At 42.9% G+C, this 17748-nt stretch overlaps 1 protein-coding gene across 1 annotated transcript; it reads right to left on the bottom strand.

Annotated features, from left to right (window-relative positions):
* Positions 1 to 320: 320 nt before the first annotated feature.
* PRDX6 (peroxiredoxin 6) lies at positions 321 to 17538 on the bottom strand. The gene is made up of 5 exons (XM_015410578.1): positions 17268 to 17538; positions 6732 to 6888; positions 3868 to 4014; positions 2495 to 2641; positions 321 to 1215 (listed from the first exon to the last, which is right to left on the bottom strand). The coding sequence occupies exons 1-5, from the start codon at positions 17357 to 17359 to the stop codon at positions 1084 to 1086; spliced, it is 675 nt and encodes a 224-aa protein (XP_015266064.1). The 5' UTR covers positions 17360 to 17538; the 3' UTR covers positions 321 to 1083.
* Positions 17539 to 17748: the final 210 nt, after the last annotated feature.

Below are 17748 nucleotides of genomic sequence, written 5' to 3'. Positions count from 1 at the left end.
TTTTTTTTTCAGGTTTTCCCAAATCCAAATACCATACCGGTATTGGGATTCAGCGATATCAGGAAATACTGATATTTTGGGGGTTCAATATACCCAAACCTGAAAAATACCATGGTTGTTGGGGGGTTTTGCATACCCCAACTCATACTGATGCTTTTCAAATTCCTAGGGCACTTTTTTCAATTAGATGACCTGTAGGATTTCCACCTTGTACTTTGTCCCCTTAACCTAAGCAACTGTACACAAATATGCAATTTAAGATGCACAATGGCTCATTCATATACATGAACAAACAGAAGACACAGGAACAGCAGGCATGTTAGAGGCTAACTTTATTTTCTGATTGAAGGAGTATGACCAAAAAGTTAAAGATACTGGAACAGTTGATAAATGTTTGTTCAGTAAAGCTTATCTTCTTCACATCTCTCATTCAACACTGGTATAACGAACACAAGCTTTCCATGACAGATTTTAACTAATACAGTCGGTTCACTTCTTTGTAGTAAGGTTAATTTCTTTGCAATAAAGGCACATGGTTAATGGAACAAACTTCCCACTGTGGAAAAAAAATGCAGCTTAATTTTTCGCTGGTGAACCCTCACATCCTTCTTTTTTAAAAAAGAAAATAAAGTGCATGGCTATATTGGAACAATATTGAGATTCTTCTCTGCTCAACCAGGAAACATTTGGCAGCAAGAGAATTTAGCTTCCATTCACAAGTTTTTAATACCGTGGACACAAGAGATTATGTGACCAAAGAACAGAAAACTGAAGGGTTAAAAGTAAATAATTAACTGTCCATTAGTACATTATTGCAGACTCTGCTCACAACCAAAACCCAGACGTCTGATCACAAAGAAGAAGAGAAGCAGCTTTGACTTGAGAAGTAGCTGAAACTACACCAGGCCAAAGACATTCAGGCATCACATTCCAAGGAGAAGCTAAACAAAATGCTTTCAACTATTCCATCTTTAACAATTTCTCCAAACACATCTTCACACAAGGCAGCTATATCACTTGTTCTAAAAAGCTCCAGTGACCAACTTTCTGGTCTGTTCAACCCTTCTTCAAAGTTATTATTTTTTATTTTGGATGAGCAGTGTAGCGAAGGTATTTCTTGCCTGATGGGAGTTCCTTAGTGCAAATTCCACCTGGAAACAGCTTTTTGGCTTCTTCATCCGACAGGCTTGGAATTACCATGACTTCATCCCCAGGCTAAAAAAGAAGAGAAGGTGGAAGAGAGGAAAAAAACTTTACTAAGCAGCAAGACTTAATAGTCCATTCCATATTTTACAGTGAAAGTCTAGAACCTTTAGTCCATGAATGGATGTTACTTTTTCTGAAAGGCAAAGCATCATCCTCCCAACTACAAGTTTTCACATTGATTGCTTCAGCATACCCATATGGAAGCCTCTGCAGCTGAAAATCCTCCAAATTGCATATGGTCATGTTTTTAGAAGAGAAGAAGAATAGAAGAGATTGGATTTATACCCCACCCTTCACTACCTGAAGGAGTCTCTGAGAGGCTTACAATCCCTTTCCCTTCCCACAACAGGCACCCTGTGGGGTAGGTGGGGCTGAGAGAGCTCTGAGAGAACTGCCCTTGAGAGAACAGCTCTGAATTTATGACTGACCCAAGATCACACCAGCAGCTGTATGCGGAGAAGTGGGGAATCAAACTCGGTTCTCCCAGACTACCATGCTCCTAACCACTACACCAAACTGGCTCTCATTTTAATCTTCATTTTCTCAATGCAAGGGCTAGTAACCGTCCTTCACTGACACCAGTGATGGAGTCAGCCCCCAGGGCAGTTGCACCACGTAACTGCATAACAGTCATGAGACTGACAGCTAACCTCCTTGCTTTACTTGGTGTAGTTTATTCTATCTGACCTGGAGGCTACGTCTCAGAATCAGAAACTAAAATGTACTCACTTTCCACAGTGCATACATTTCGGACCATGCTGTTCTTTGACAAGAATTTTATTTGAGCAAACTGAAGAATTAACTGTAAAAAGAGATTAACTGTAAAATCCTAAACAGTGTTACACCCTACAGATTAAGAAGAGTTTAAATCTGTTTAGGCTTGCACTGTTAGTAGCCTTAAAGAACCCAAGGCAAACCATTCAACATCACAGTAATTCAAGTGTATGCCCCAACCACTGATGCAGAAGAGGCTGAAGTGGACCGGTTCATTGCGCGGCGTGGGGTGGGGGGGGGGGGGGAGAGTGCAGCTCAAAACCACACTGGGCAATGCCGTACTGACTGCAAAGTCACCCCTGAATGGCCATAAAATGGCCATAAACCTATGCAGAAGGTACCATAAAATCCGATAATCAAAGAAAGTCAAAGCGGCATGCAGTCTGGAGGCTACCATAAAATCCAATGATCAACGGAAGTGAAAGCAGCATGCAGTGCAGAGGGGAATTTCTGTTCCAACGTGGAACAGAACAACAGAGGGAAAAGCCAATGCAGAATCAGCCACAGTATCTACCTTCCAGTCAACTGGGGTGGCAACTTTCTTAGCAGCTGTTAGCTGCAGGGAATCAATGACTCTTAGAATCTCATCAAAGTTTCTTCCAGTGGTCGCTGGATAGAGGATAGAGAGTTTGAGTTTCTTGTCTGGACCAAATACGAATACCTAAAAAGCAAAGCCACACAATGAAAACCCAGCATGTCATGCCATAATGGCTCCTTTTATGATCAGTCCTGTCCAGTAATCTTCCTTTAGAGTTTTAAGTCTGTCTCTTTGGCACAGTTGTTTTTCCAGGTCAAAGAACAAGCACATTTTGGGCACCGTTTTTCTTTTCTAATGCAGGTACTCTACAGTAACTGCTGTTCAGGCTTCCACCTTAAGAGTCCTGTGGAATTCTCTGCCCTGTGTTTGTGGTCCCAATTTGGCAAGAAGACAACAAGATTCTTTTACTGATAAGCTTCAGCATCAGAGTAGAGAAACATCTTAAGATAACTGGAGCAGAAAAGTATCTCAAAGGGACTATAGCCATCCCTGAAAGGCACCAGTTGTTCCCTGCAAAAGATACTTCAATAAAAACTGAAAATCCATTAGCAATACCTCCTCTGTTCATTTCAGTGGTGCTTGCGCAAATGTCTTAGCAAACTGTATCTCTTGTCTTGAGCACCCACAAAACACAGAGGACCAGATTAGCAAGTCACAGACAAAGAAATCTTGTTTTACTATAATAGCCTTCTAGTCATTGTCTCTAAGTGACCAGGAAAGTTCCATTGCAATCTGTCCATTGACTCATTTGGTCAGTCTTGTTACACTAGAATGGAGTTTTTATCCGCTACCAGCTTGAATTAATCTCAGTCTCTCTCTCTCCCAGTTTCTAGTATAATCTACTTTGTAAGGCTTTGGATGCTGGACAGAGTTACTCTTCTCTGGTTTTTCTTTTCTTGTTTTTTAAAGATTTATAGCCTGCCTGATTCCTGAGAAGTGATAGGTATGCCATGACATTCCCCTATTCATCCTTGCAAGCCATCAAAGTACTTATTTACATTTTACAAGCAAGGAAACAGACAGTGTATTGCTGAATTGTTTTCCAGGAGGCCACAACTAAGCTGTTATCTGAAAAGCTGGTCACCTAAAACCAGGGAGGAGAGAGAGATACTACTCTCAGTCTACAAGCAAGTCTGATTGGTCCACTACCGGACTGAGTAGCCATTTACTCTACTTCATAGGGATATCAATACTGTTTCACTCTGGCATCTCTCTCTACTAAGGCAATGCTAAACTGCCACTGATTAAGTGGCAATAGACCATGGGAAAGATATAAGGAGAACCATGAATACACAGAACCTTGGTTTCAACCTGCAGAAATACAATGCTTGAGAAGCACCGATACTTACAACACGAGCAGTCAGAGGCATGCCGTCTTTGTCTCTCTCATCTGGATCCAGCATCCCCAACTGAACCGCCAGCTCTCGCTTGGAGTCTGCAATTATTGGAAAGGGGAGCTTCTCTGTGGGCTGATCTTTATTGTAGGCATTGATGTCCTATAGATGGGGGAGGGGGAGAAATCATCAAGTCTTTGTTACTAATATGCTAAGTTACACTATTTACCTTAAGTATCTCGATAATGTGGTATCCATTGTTGCAAAAGAATAGGGCAAGATTTGACTTTTGTGGAATATTGCCTTCTCCATCCGGTCTGAAAGGAACGAGTACCTTTACAAAATAGTTTTTCCCAACTACTCTCCTCCAGTAGGAAGAACCTCAGAAAACAGACCAGTATGCATCACTTATACCCAACAGGGTATCATTTGTTCCAGTAATAGCTAGATCAGCCCAGAAAAGTCCTACATGTACTCATTTCACATCATAAGGCTGTAATGGCATGCAACAGTTCCCTATATAGACATCGCATATGCATAAAAGGTTGGCCATAGATCTCAAGAGAATGTGGACAGCAACCAAAATTTACAAAAAAGGGTAATGGGCAGGTAAGAACTGTGAGGTGAAGAGACTGATACTGCTGGCCAACAGATATTCAGTGGTCCAGAAAACTCTTGCCTCACTCATTAAGATAACACACTGACCACAAAGTTCTCTTGCACACAGAATTGCTTTTACTGCTCATATTGACTCTCCACATTAGATTCAGTGCCTATAGAGTAACAGCCCATCTTTTCTTTCCTGTTCACACAGAATGATGGTGAAGCTCAGCAGGCCTAACTAATACCTAGACTGGGTCAAGTGCATGTCTCCAGATACCCCTGAAGTCCTCTGCAATGGTTAAGGGCTCCCTGACAGTCAAGGAAAACATGTTCCCTGAAGAAATGAGCCTAAAGGAATACAGGTGTCAGCAGTATTCCTTTTTTAAAGGAAAGAAAGAGCAATTCAGTTGTGTGAGGCTCACCTGATGATCTACAGCCCAGACACAGGTTTACCATCTCAATGAGAACTAGATCTGAACTTGGGAGTGAGTCCCATTGAACTCTGTGGTGTCCAAACTACAATAATTCACCACAGAAGCTAACAGAAGAAGCTGTGATCCAGGAGGCCCCGGTTCAGATTTTGCCTTTGTCGAAAAGAAGGCATAGTTTGGCTCTCTCCCCCCCCCCAAAAAAATCTGCCACACTATGACGATATCACCAGTCTAATTTACAGGCTTGTTAGGATTGCACAAAGGTAATGTTTTGGATCCTTATGGCTCAGTTTCCACTGATAACAGAGCTTTCCACCGGCAAGAGGATTCTTCTCCCATAGGAAAGCTCTGTTGAGAGTGGAGCTGGATAGCAGGACCCAAGCCTATGAATATGAAGCAAGCTGATCAGAAGCATTATATGAATATTTATTATACTTCTATCAAACCAGGTATACTCAAAAAGTAGCACATGCTCCCTTTCACATGTTACATTTCAAGACTAATATGTTTCATGGTTAATGCAGGTGTGCAAGACTCCGTTGTCAGCAGAAAAGCTTGAAATCTTCCAGGTAAGTGAACCTTTAAGGCTACAAGTGAAGCTCCAGAATGCCAGTCTTTATTATCTGCTTCAGCAAGAACGGCAAAATTGAAGCAGTCAGCGGCTGAGTGTCCAAGGACAAACCAGGATGTGGCAAATATTTACGAGGACATCGGTTATATTTTACCATGACCGAGTACCTTTTTTTTGTTTTAACTGCTTGTAACATTGCATAGGAATGCTGCAATTCTCTTCTCCAGTGCCCCAACCTCTTACTACAGCTAATGAAAGGATATGTGCATGGCCTGCTGGGGGGAAGGAAGGGGTTCACAATGCGTAACAGGACCACAGACAGAGTCTGTCTACCTACTGAACTTAACTGTGCCAAGGTATATTGCATAAAGGGGGAGCAAAATGTCATAAATGAAGACTATGCAGTTTTGAAAATTACTCTGAAGGTGTGTGATTCCATATAGTGGACAATTGAATACTGCTTGGAATGCAGATGCAGCTCTGTAGCAAGGTGACCTCTTGCTGAATTACTCACTGGGGGGGGGGAAAAATCACATTTCTAGTCAGCCTGATTGTAGAGGCACACTCAACAGAATGACAAGTAAAAGATGCTAACGAGTCATCATTTGGTTTTCAACTCCACTTTAAAACCAACTTATAAAGCTGGTAAGGACTTTATTTGAAGGCAATAATTTTATTAATAAATATTTCACGCCGCCTTGCAACTCTTTAAATATGGTTTGCACACCTAAACAAGCTTTCCACCTTTGCGGCACAGCAGGGATGTTCTCTAAAGTAAATGTTCGCCATTAATTCCTCTGCCCTCAATAGCCTACTGCTAGCAGCCAACAGGGTTTGGTGTGATGTTCGAATGGAGCCGCTGCTGTCATCACTTTATTGCCAGAAGATCTGAACAGCTTCTCTTCTGGAGCTACAGAAAAGATGGCAGATATTGAACAGTCCAGCCAATCAGTGCTGTTGTTCATTTGCCACTCCCATTAAAGGATTGTATCCTGCACTGTTCTGCCTCAAAATGCAGGAGAAAACCACAGAAGCCGCAGACTGCACTCAGTAGTTCCACTAAAATTTTATACAGGGACAACATTCTGTAAGCATTAAAGCACATCCAGTTCTTTCAACACCCCTAACCAAGAACCTTGCACAGGCTAAGAACGCTCGCCATTAAACTGTTGTTTTAGTTATGTTGGCGATTCAGAAGATCAGAATCCAGTCAGAACAGGTAACAGGCAGGCACCCTTTTTGTTCACTGTGCCACCGTTTCAGCCCCATAATACCTTGCACCAGGAGAGATGGTCATTGACGTCATCTATGGAGAGGGCTATCATTTTAATGTTACGCTTGGCAAATTCCGGTGCCAGCTTTGCTGCTCGGCCAAGCTCTGTGGTACAGACTGGAGTGAAGTCCCGTGGATGAGAAAAGAGAATGCCCCATCTAAAAGAAAAACAAACTAATATGACATTGTCATGGCAGTGAAACACAGTCTATTGTAATCATCTTATTAAAGAACTGAAGAACCGGTGTGGTGGAATTGGAGTGGACGGACATGGGTTCAAATCCTCACTGCCATGAAAGTCACAGGCCAGTCGAACCTACTTCACAGGGCAGTTGAGGACAAAATGCGAAGGAAGATAACATGGCACTCTAAGCTGATCCAACTGAACAGTTTAAATTTCTCCTTACATTTAGAAAATTGCCTCCTGTACTTTTTAGTTAACTTTATTCTGACATGAGAGGGAGAGATTTTCAGGTGGGTGGATGCCAGAATAGAGTTAACTAAAAACTAACTTTAGTGTTCAATCTCTGGACATTAACCTTCTGATCTTGTATCACACCATGCCGAGAGAGATGAAATTAAGGCCTTTGGCCAGCATTGCCTCCAGCCTTCAAAACTAGTCTCTCTGCATTCTCTGTCTTTCAGAGGCACTCGCATACCATTCAAACCCACTTTCCCCAATAGCATGGATCCTCCCAGTGCCTTTTGTGCAAAATGACAGCTCCTGTTTGCCGACACATCACAAACCAGCAATGCTTAATCCCAGCTTTTACGGTACAGTTAACTTCAATAGCCTCTGTCACCCTGAAGACTGGATTACTATATTTAGGCAAGTAATCAAATCAGTATTATATTATGCACCTTTGGAGACTCCCTGTCTTAATCTTAAAAGCTTAAGGCTGAAAACTTGGACCATCAAATGCACACCCTGCTATTGTCATTTCCCCCCACAAGGAATGGCCCTCTTAGACATGGTTCTGTGAATTCTAACAAATATTTACCAGCAATTGGTTTGGTTTCCACAGTAGGAAAGGGGAGGGGGATTTCTACCTATTCTCCCCCTGCAATGCTGTCCCTGAGGATCCCGTTTCCCCAGGGACAGCATTTCAGCAGGCATTCTGGGCTATTGTTGTTAGAGAAACATCTAATCCACTGGCAGAGATCTCCCCCATCATCAGATGTATTTTGCAGGGTCCTGGCTTTACAGCCCAAGTTAGGAAAGAAATGCTAGTCCCAAGATGTTTTGAAAGAATCCCCAAACCGAACACTATTGGATTTTATGCACATAGAAGATTTTTAAGTCAGTCCTAGCATAGGTGAGTGTAACTCGGAGGCCAGCTGTGTTCACAAAATGCGATGACCAGCAAATAAGCAATATTCAGGTTGTTTCCACTCTCTGTGCAGGAAAGACAGCACAGAAGATAGATGCCAGCAACAGAGAAGAGCAACTCTGCTCACTTGGGAGTTGCAACACATCTTCTATTTTGGTGGTAATATCTTGAATACCTGCTCCCTTACACAAGAACAGTACGAAAGCTCCACACTAAAGAAGAATCTCCTCCCACAAGTCCACTCTCCTAAAATAACTATTTACTGTGGGCCCAAGAGCACCAGCTGCCCTATGATGCCACCATTACTATCCTAAGCAATATATTTTCCCCTTAATGTATGGCTACCCTCTAACTGCAGTGTGTATCCATGGGTTGTCTGCATAGTTGCACATAGTTGTGAAATGTCACAGAGGCTGTATCTTCTGGGCTCTCTGCAGTTTTTGCAATGCTGCAGCGAGGCAAAAGAGGGTCAACACAAAGAGTTTCAGCACCACACTGGAACCCAGAAAACATCGTCCGCTTATTGCCTAGGATGGAGCGATAAAAAAGGGTGAAGATAGGAAAAAGTGCTACTTTGAGCCCCCAAGTTCATTGCACAAACCCTCATTAACGCACCAAACACATGTAAATGGCCATATCATGTTTGTAAATCTAATTAGTCTGCAGCTTGCCTCCTTTCCTCCAAGCAGAATCCCCAGGGGCTATCCTAAGCTCCCTTGAGTTGCCAGGATGCTAGCAAAACCTCACTGTTTAATACACCCTATTTGGAGGCTTGGAGGAGCAGTGCCGCTGAAGAAACCGGGATTTCTCTAATCACACATCACCACAGCACTCAACTTGTTAACAAGCCAGGTACAATCCATGGTTTAGAATCTAGATTTAGTTCCCATCAACAAACTGTGGCTGGTTGGGTGGCCTGCATTCTGATGCCACAGCACACCAAACTTCATCCAAATTATGGTTTACAAACGGTGTGGGTGATCGTGATGTCTGATTGCAGCCCTTGGCTTCAAGTTGCATTTCACAGCACTGCAGGGCTGTTTTTGTGCTCCAGGCCTGGCAGGTGCTTGCATTACTGGAATTTGGATCCCGCTTTTCCACCATGAAGTTCTCCAAGTCGCTTGCAATTTTTTTAAAAATATAGTATTAATTCCCCCAACTCAGATGTTATTCCATTAGTGGCATTAAAATGACAATTGCTGGGCAGTGCATACCCTAACCGCTCCGGACTTACCATAGAGCAATCCAGTAAATACTATCAAAAAGTAAAAAGTACACTGCATATTTAGAGCTCTTCTCAGCGGATCTATAAATGCTTCCTCCAAGAAGCTCACGGAGGAGGCATACCTGGTTCAGTCCTATTGTAACCCCATCATGACATTTTGAGAGGGGTCGGGCTGAGAATGCAGGGTCCAAGAGGTCAGCCAGTGAGTTTCATGGCACCTGAACCTGGGTCTCCCATATCCTAAACCAACACTCCAACCACTACACCAGAGTGACAGACATACTTGCCAAGTGTTGTCATTTACCTTTCTGCAATCCTGACCTAAGTGGCCACCTGTAGGAAGTCCATTATGCTTTGAGCCCCACCTCGGAGGTATGCCAGCCAACAGAACCCTGCCCTTTGCTCTTTGACTGTCACGGCTTTGCAACAGTTGATTGCCTTGGAAATGTGCTTTAATGCTTAACTACAAACCTATGGAGTCACTCCTCGGCCATAAAAGAAAGCAAATATTTAGTAAGCCAGTTAGTAACTGCAATTCAAAACGAACAAACAAGGCTGAACAAAAAATCAGGAAATAAAATACTTTCACATCTTCTCAGGCGGGCTGCCCTTTTTCGAACAGCTATGTTCTTTGTACTCAGTCCAAGAAGTTTGTGTTTTAATGGTTTTCTTCCTGAGAAACTGGAGCTTTAAGACATTACAAAAGCCACTGTCACATGTTTCCTTATCGTAAGCTGAGAAATTATTGACTTTTTAAAATCCCCGTAAACGGCTTGGTTGCTAGTGACTCAGCAGTTCTGAATCATAAGTACATTGGCTCCGATTAGAATTCTCTACAACCCTTGAAGAAGCGTTATGGCGTTGCTAACCAAGCCCAAGGGCTGCTTGCTGGAACAGTGTATAAACCTCCTTCATACACTGTTTGCACTAAAGGTGGTGTCTTAAAAAAAATTATAAACTCATTGCCTGATGCTTGACATTACAAGTAAAGGTCACAAAGTGACTCCGATCCATTCTGAACCTGAAGACAATGCTGGATTACAAGATCTGGAGGGGGACATGGCTCGATGGTAGAACACCTGTTTGCATGCAGAAGGTGCCAAATTCCATCTCCAGCATCAAGGATCACATAGCAGATGATGCTGAAGACCTTGATCCAAAACCGCACAGAACTGCTGCTGGTCAGAGCAGACATCACTGACCTTGACGGCTTCACATATTCACATGACCTAATGACATGAAGCTGGTCATTTATAAATGTCAGCTGGAGACCTGATGGTGTAAAACTATCAGCCTCACTAGAACATTTGTGGAAGCAGAGAATTTCAGTTGTTTCAACAAACGAGTCATGTATCTCTATGAATTTAACCTAATGTTTTAATTGTGGCCCCATGGATGTATTCAATCCTGACCCAAGAATTTGGGTATTTGTCCTACAGTCCCTTACTCTAGGGTATATGGGGCTATCATTAAACTGAGATTAACATATACCTACAAAAGAACAGTTAGAGTCCAATGGCACCTTTAAGACCAACGAAGTTTTATTCAAGGTGTGAGCTTTCATGTGCATGCACACTTTGTCAGATGATGAAATGGAATTATGTACCATAGTTGTATATATATAGTTTGTTAAATTAGCATGCAAAATGGTGAGGACACATTTTTTACCAGATCAAAAGAATGACAACCTTAATTCCTGGTTATCACCTGCTTCGGCTCAACTGGGAGGAAAAAACATAGGTAATAAATATGTCAGAACTGGAGATTGATGTGTTCCAATTTGTGAGAATCCCATCCTTAGGCCCCATCCATCTCTCTTCAAGCATGGAGGTGAATTTTACAGCATCTTGGCTGTATAGAGTGTTTTCCTTGTCCTCACTATTTTGCACGCAACTTTAACAAAACACTTCTGTATATACAACTATGATATGTAATTCCATTTCATCATCTGACAAAGTATGCATACACACAAAAGCTCACACCTTGAATAAAACTTTGTTGGACTCTAACTTTGTTCTGTTGCTTCAGACCAACACGACTACTACCCACCTTGATATACCAACAAGGTTTTAAAAAAAGAGACTGAAAAGGGCTATTCACAGAATCCAGCTGCTTACCAATGTCAACATTGTCAACAACAAATATGTAGGGCTGGAAGGAATTTCCCTCAGGTCAGATTGGCTAGTGACCCTGATTGTTTTGAGGGATGCCTTCAACAGCAGCTTGGCTCACCCTACCTGAGCCATCTGGAGCAACTGCACAGATGAACCTGTAAGGTATAAAAGAGCCTGCCTGAAGGCAGAAGGACAGACTTGGTGATTCTGGGGTATATCCTAGTTCAGCATACTGAGCCAAGCCACAGACAGCAGTGCTGCTGGCAAGTTTTGCAAGTGGTGTTGCAAGTTTCCTCTGGAACATGTTCAAGTCTCCAGGTTTATGAAACAGTAAGAGAGAAAAGTCTAATCTATGTAAGCTTGGGGGGTAACTTGTTTAAAAAACACTTTGTTGGCTTGCAGGCAAGCTACTGTCGCGAAAGCTCCATTGTTTTTTTAATGAATTTGAAGCCTGTCACATGTCTGTTTAGCACCTTCACAGGAAGCCACTATAATTTACCTAGCACTTCTCTGAGTTATTTAAAACATAAGCCTGCCTTTCTTCTGAGCATCTCATGACCCAAGACAGGTAACTACAATGTAAAAACAACTGCATAAAACAAGGTATTAAAAACCAGTCTAAAATCACTTTATGCTACCCACCCACAGGTATTCCCCTTCTGCCCAGGTTCAGGCTGCCCCAAAGCCCTCTAGAACTGCTGTTATGCAGCCTTGCTGGAAAGCAAGGAGGGGAGAAGCCCACTCTTAAGTTATATGTACCCTCCTGCTTTGTTCTAAATCCAAGTTTAAAGAGAATAATGAGTTTGGAGCAAATGTTCTTGAAGATGCAGTGAACATAAGAACATAAGAGGAAGCCAGTGTTGGATCGGGCCAATGGCCCATCCAGTCCAACACTCTGTCACACAGTGGCCAAAATTACCAGGTGCCATCAGGAGGTCCACCAGCGGGGCCAGGAGACTAGAAGCCCTCCCACTGTTGCCCCCCAAGCATCAAGAATACAGAGCATCACTTGCCCCAGACTGAGAGTTCCTATCTATACCTTGTAGCCTCCCAATCACAGGCACTTCAAAGAATCCTTTAGAACAGCACACATTCTACTTTATTCATGTTGAGCTTGGGTGGAATTCTACTCTAATGTTAATGTACCACTTAGAAATGGGTGAGGGGTACTGGACTTCATCATGCCACTTGTGAGTGTAGGAATACGCACCGCAAATACATTTCTGCAGTCACTGGGTGTGGAGGACGTAACTACAAGTTGCTAACATGTTGGATGACATAAGTACAAGTTGCTAACTATAAAGGCTCCAAAGAACAGTTTCATAAGAACAGGGTATACATAGAGATGTGAAGGCCCGGAAAAATCCCGGAAAAATTCGAGGGGAAAACGGGTTTTTTCCCATTTTTTTCCTGAAGCCTTTTTGTTTTTTTCCGAAAAATTGGAAAAATTGAAAAAAGAAAAGAAAAAAAATTGATTATGGGACATTTTATTTTAACATGATGAATAAAATATTTTAAGACAAGGTGTTCAAATATTTTCCAAATCATTTCTAATATATATATATATGGTATCAGATTGATCTAATTTCTGTGCACTGAGGACAAGCAAGTCCTAGGGTACAAACTGAACTCTCCAATGCAAGAACAAGATGCATTTCTTCCTTTAGGAGGTGCGATTGTCAGAAGAAAATAAAAACGTTTTGTTTTTGCATGTGGGTGGGTAGTCTGTTTGTAATAATTGTTTGGACACACTATATTTTTAATATGCTAGTTGTGATAATTTCATGCCAAGTAAAAATGTCCATAGTCATATTTTATGTTCCTAAAGTAACAGAATGACTTTCAATCTAGAAAAGACAAAAGAAATGCTAATCTAGCCTTTTTTCAATTTTTCCGAAAATTTCTGTTTTTTCCCGGAAAAAACGGGTGTTTTTTTCAGAGCTTCAAAATTTCCGGAAATTTTACATCTCTAGGTATACACACTTGGCTGGAGTTAAATGATCAGAATTAACCATGTACTGCCCTGGGAGATTTAGTTGTTAGAGGTTCATCTTGAGATCTGCTACAGGCATAAACTGAACACTTTCATATTTTATTACTAATTTATTAGTCTTTTGCAAGAATGGATTCCAACAAAGTAACTCTTATGGTCTCTTTACCAATATTTGCCACGTGCCTACCAAGTGTGGTGAACTGACACCTCCCCCCTCAAGGCACTTATGTAAAAGCTATACACTTGGAAGAATAATTTTTAATCAGTATCCTGCTAGTGCTCAGAGGCTAGTTTACCGCCACGCCATTTTCCTAGCTGGATAAATATAGCTTTCTGTGTGGGAAGACAGCAATTCAGACGTTAATGTTAAACAGCCAAACTGAACAGTCAGTTTTGTTACAGAATCAGGGCAACCATGTCAGCAGCAGACTGGGAGCCAAACTAGACATCATGACGGTCATGAGCCCAACCTATGGCCACGGATGCCATTTTAAAGAAGAATCTGGCCATTTAAAAATGCGGCAAGGGCCCAATCCTGACCAAGCCCATGGTGCAGTGCAAGCCCGCAATCTCTCCCCCCCCAGCACTTAAAAACACATGGGGGACAGGATTGCACGGTCCAGTAGTGGACTCCAGTGTTCCCTCTAAGCTGAGTTAGTGTGAGCTAGCTCACAGTTTTTTAGCCTCCGACTCACATATTTTTGTCTTAGCTCAGGAAGGAGGGCTTCAGAGCAAACTAATTCATGCAGCAGCCAAATCACTCGCTCACAGCTTTAATGCCAGGAGCTCACCAAGTAGAATTTTTGCTCACAGGATTCCACAGCTTAGAGGGAGCCTTGGTGGACTCGAACCATTTTAGATGGCTAAACTCTTTAAAGTCGCTTTGGTGGCCAGGCATTGAACCACCGACAGCAGGGGAGAAGCTGCTGATGCTTAAAGGGGGGTAGCCCTACCCTGCGTTTGGGGTTTGCTTGGAATGTGAGAAATTCCAGGAGAATATCCTCAGAGTTTCTGAAGAAGCATTCTGACAGAGGCCAAAAGCTGGTTGAAAAGATGGAAAGATAGCTTCAAGACAACCAATGCAAAGAAATGGAAACTGAAATCGAGCAATTAAGATTATTCCATCTACGTATCAGCAGGGGTCTTGTTGTAGAAAAAGAGCTGCCGGAGCTCATTAGCATAACTCATTAGCATAACTTATTTGCATATGCCACGCCCCCTGACATCACCGGAAGTGACAGAAGGCCACACCCCCTGACATCACCGGAAGTGTGTCAGAAGGCCCGGCTACTTACCCTCCTGCTTCATCCTCATTCCCAAACGGAATGAGGATCGAAGCAGAGGGCGGGGTAAAGAAGGGGGCGGGGCTTCACCACGTGACCGCCCTGCCCCCTAGAGGTTCTCTTCCGGAGCTCCGTACAAATCGGGCAATTAAGATTATTCCATCTACGTATCAGAGAGGTATAAGTTTTAGACCTGGGGATAAAAGACTGCTTTTAGCATTCATTTTAATTTCTCTTTGCTCTACATGATTCTTCCCTTCTGTAACCAAGAAGTTAATTTTTAGTGCGGTTGTGATCATTCTGTGCCCACACCTTAAAATGTCTTACATTTGGTCCCTCTAGGTTACACAACAGAGCAGGAAAAACCTGGAGTCCTTAACCTAAAGAGTCTTCAAAAAGAGACATGCATACACTATGGGTTTGCTGCCAGAGACCACTATCATACCCCTATACGCCTCTCTTGGCAGCATGCGGTAAAAGTTCTTATTCCTTTTTGGAAGTGGTGGAGCAAGGCTGAAGAGGTTAACTTCTCATTGAGAGCTAGCAACTTGGGACCTGATCCAGCTGAGTAAATCTCACACACCCTGCAGCAGAAGAGAGGCTCCTGCAGGGGCCATTCTGTCACGTGACACAATTTCATCTCAGTAGACTTTTTCTTGGTAATAAAGCAATTTATTTATTTATTTATTTATTCATACTTATACCCCGCCCTCCCCAGGCAATTCTAAAACTGGCATGGTCTGCATGGATACAGATCATACAACAGATCAGGTATAATTAAATAGCCTGTAGATGGGCTAGCAATGGCATCCTGCAGAGGGACGTGGATGCAGATTAAAAATTAAATTGGTGGTTCTCTGGTATTCCTTCCTTACCTTTGCTACATGCAGTCAGGCTGTGTGCAACAAGGTGGTTAACGCACACTGGAGACTTTGGTCGCATTAAGTATCCATGAGCACACCTTAGTTGAAATCTCCCCCAACCTTCATAGAGTTGGATACGGAGAGGCAATCCGTAACAGAATACATCATTTGCAAAACTAAGGGCCGTGCATTCATTTTTTAAAAAGAGGAAGTCTTATCAACACCATAAGAGAACTAGCATAGTGTAGTGGCTAGAGGGTCACACTAGTATCTGAGAGACCTAGATTCGAATCCCCACTCTGCCAATGGAAGCCATGTTGGGTGACCTTGTGCTAGATATACAGTGTTGCAACCTATCTCAGAGTGTTGAAGTGAGGATAAACTTGAAGGGGAGAATGCTATATAAACCACTTAGTCCCCAGCACAGAGAAAAGTGGAATATACATGAATTAAACACTTCTCTGCGAGTGACCTATTGAATTCAGCAGGGCTTTATTTTGCCATAAATGTACCCAAGTATAGTTTGCACAATTACCCAATGTTAACTTCATATTCCTTAGCTTTCCTATCCATCCAAAGGGGAATTCTCTGGCCCATTCCATTTCTGTTTTGCCCAATACTTGACAATATTGGTAAACTACTAAAACATCCACAATGCTGCATTTTACTCCATACAACTGTTACTATTTGGAACAAGCAGAATTTGTTCCAAATTCAAACTTAATATGTACATTCTCCTTTGATGTTGAGATCTCCACATTCAGGCGCCTTACTACTTTTCTGAAGCAAAGTAACCCCTAATTAATACTAATGCAACCGCTGAAGCATACAGGTATCCTATGAGCAAGTGCTTGTGTGATCTTGTAGTGTGCGTGGGGGGGCAGAACTTTTAAAGTAGGCAAATACTCTTCTATATTCCAATAAAGCACATTTTTATCCCACCCTTCCTCCAAAAAGCTGTTAATAGTAATGTTACTGAAAACTGTTTATGAGAAAATTAATAAAAAGAACTTTAAATTTTTTTAAAAAAAGCTCAGGATAGTACACATCGTTCTCCCATCAACCATTTTAGTCTCACAACAATCCCATGAACCTTTGTTCATAGTTTTATTCAAGGTGTAAGCTTTCGTGTGCAAGCACACTTCCTTAAATACAGCGTGCTCGCACATGGAAGCTGATACCCTGAATAAAACTTTGTTGGTCTTAAAGGTGCCCCTTCAGACCAACACAGCTACTCCACCTGAATTCAACAGTCCTATGAATTAGGCTAAAACAGGAAAAATTCACAAAAGTCATCAGGTAAACAGAGCTGAACCTAACGAGCGGCCATTCCTATAGCATGCACCGTGGGGAAGTCATGCCCGCCCTGCATCTACAGTCTATCCATTCTGCGTTTTGGTCGAGATGTTCCTCCAGCCGCTTCCCCACACTATGCATCGTTTAATAAGCCACCATCACACATCCCTCTTAGTCTTGGTTGGGTGGGGGAGGGAAGAGGTAACACAGAAAGAGGCGCCATATGCTTCGACCTCTCCTCGTAAGTAAGAGACTCCAATGCCGTGGATATTTAGGTCGTCCCTTTTCTGCAGCGGGACGACGGCTACCCTAAAACCTGCCCACCATCCCACCCCCACTGGAAAAGAAGCAAGGCATCGATCAAGTTGTTGGCAGCGGGAAAGGAAGGCCCTCGCACAGTCACCACCATTATTTATTATTACTACGACTCACGAGTTTCCCAGGAACTCGTGGAAGCGGATCTTGCCGTGGGTGGTCTCTGCTTCGAAGTTGGGCGCTTCATCTCCCAGGAGGAGGCCCGGCATGATAGCAGCCCGGTCAACACGCAAACCCAACACCGAGATGCAAACCGAGAAATGCAAGTTCCTGTACAGCCTGGAGGGGGCGTGGCTTTACCAGGGAGGGGGTGGAGCTTCCGGAAATTTCCTCCTTGCCCTAAGCGGCCGTCCTGAATGCCTGTTTACGCTGTAGTAAAACCAGTGATACTGACCAGTGCAGTCCTATGTAGAGTTACATCGTTCTGAGTCAATGGAAAGGGGCAGCCGGCAGAGCCGGGGAAGTTTTCGGGGGGGAGGCTGCGGGGGGGGGGCGCCTGCTCCACCAGGCAGATCTCTTTAAATATCCCCTCCCCGGCCCCGCTGGAGGCAAAACCACTCCGCGCGAGTAGCATATTTAGCCCTCAGGAACTCAGGGG

Source organism: Gekko japonicus, unplaced genomic scaffold (assembly GCF_001447785.1).
Source record: "Gekko japonicus isolate JY-2015 unplaced genomic scaffold, Gekko_japonicus_V1.1 scaffold3701, whole genome shotgun sequence".
Lineage (NCBI taxonomy): Eukaryota > Metazoa > Chordata > Lepidosauria > Squamata > Gekkonidae > Gekko > Gekko japonicus.
Note: the sequence above shows the minus strand (reverse complement) of the source record. Positions and strands in the feature narration are given on the sequence as shown.

Excerpts from the sequence above, each read along its gene's own strand:
- PRDX6 (XM_015410578.1), bottom strand. The coding sequence starts at position 17,359 with ATGCCGGGCCTCCTCCTGGGAGATGAAGCGCCCAACTTCGAAGCAGAG. Across the intron at positions 6,889-17,267 it reads CACGAGTTCCTGGGAAACTC|ATGGGGCATTCTCTTTTCTC; the intron begins GTGAGTCGTAGT and ends TTTTTCTTTTAG. Across the intron at positions 1,216-2,494 it reads CCACCCCAGTTGACTGGAAG|CCTGGGGATGAAGTCATGGT; the intron begins GTAGATACTGTG and ends CTTCTTTTTTAG.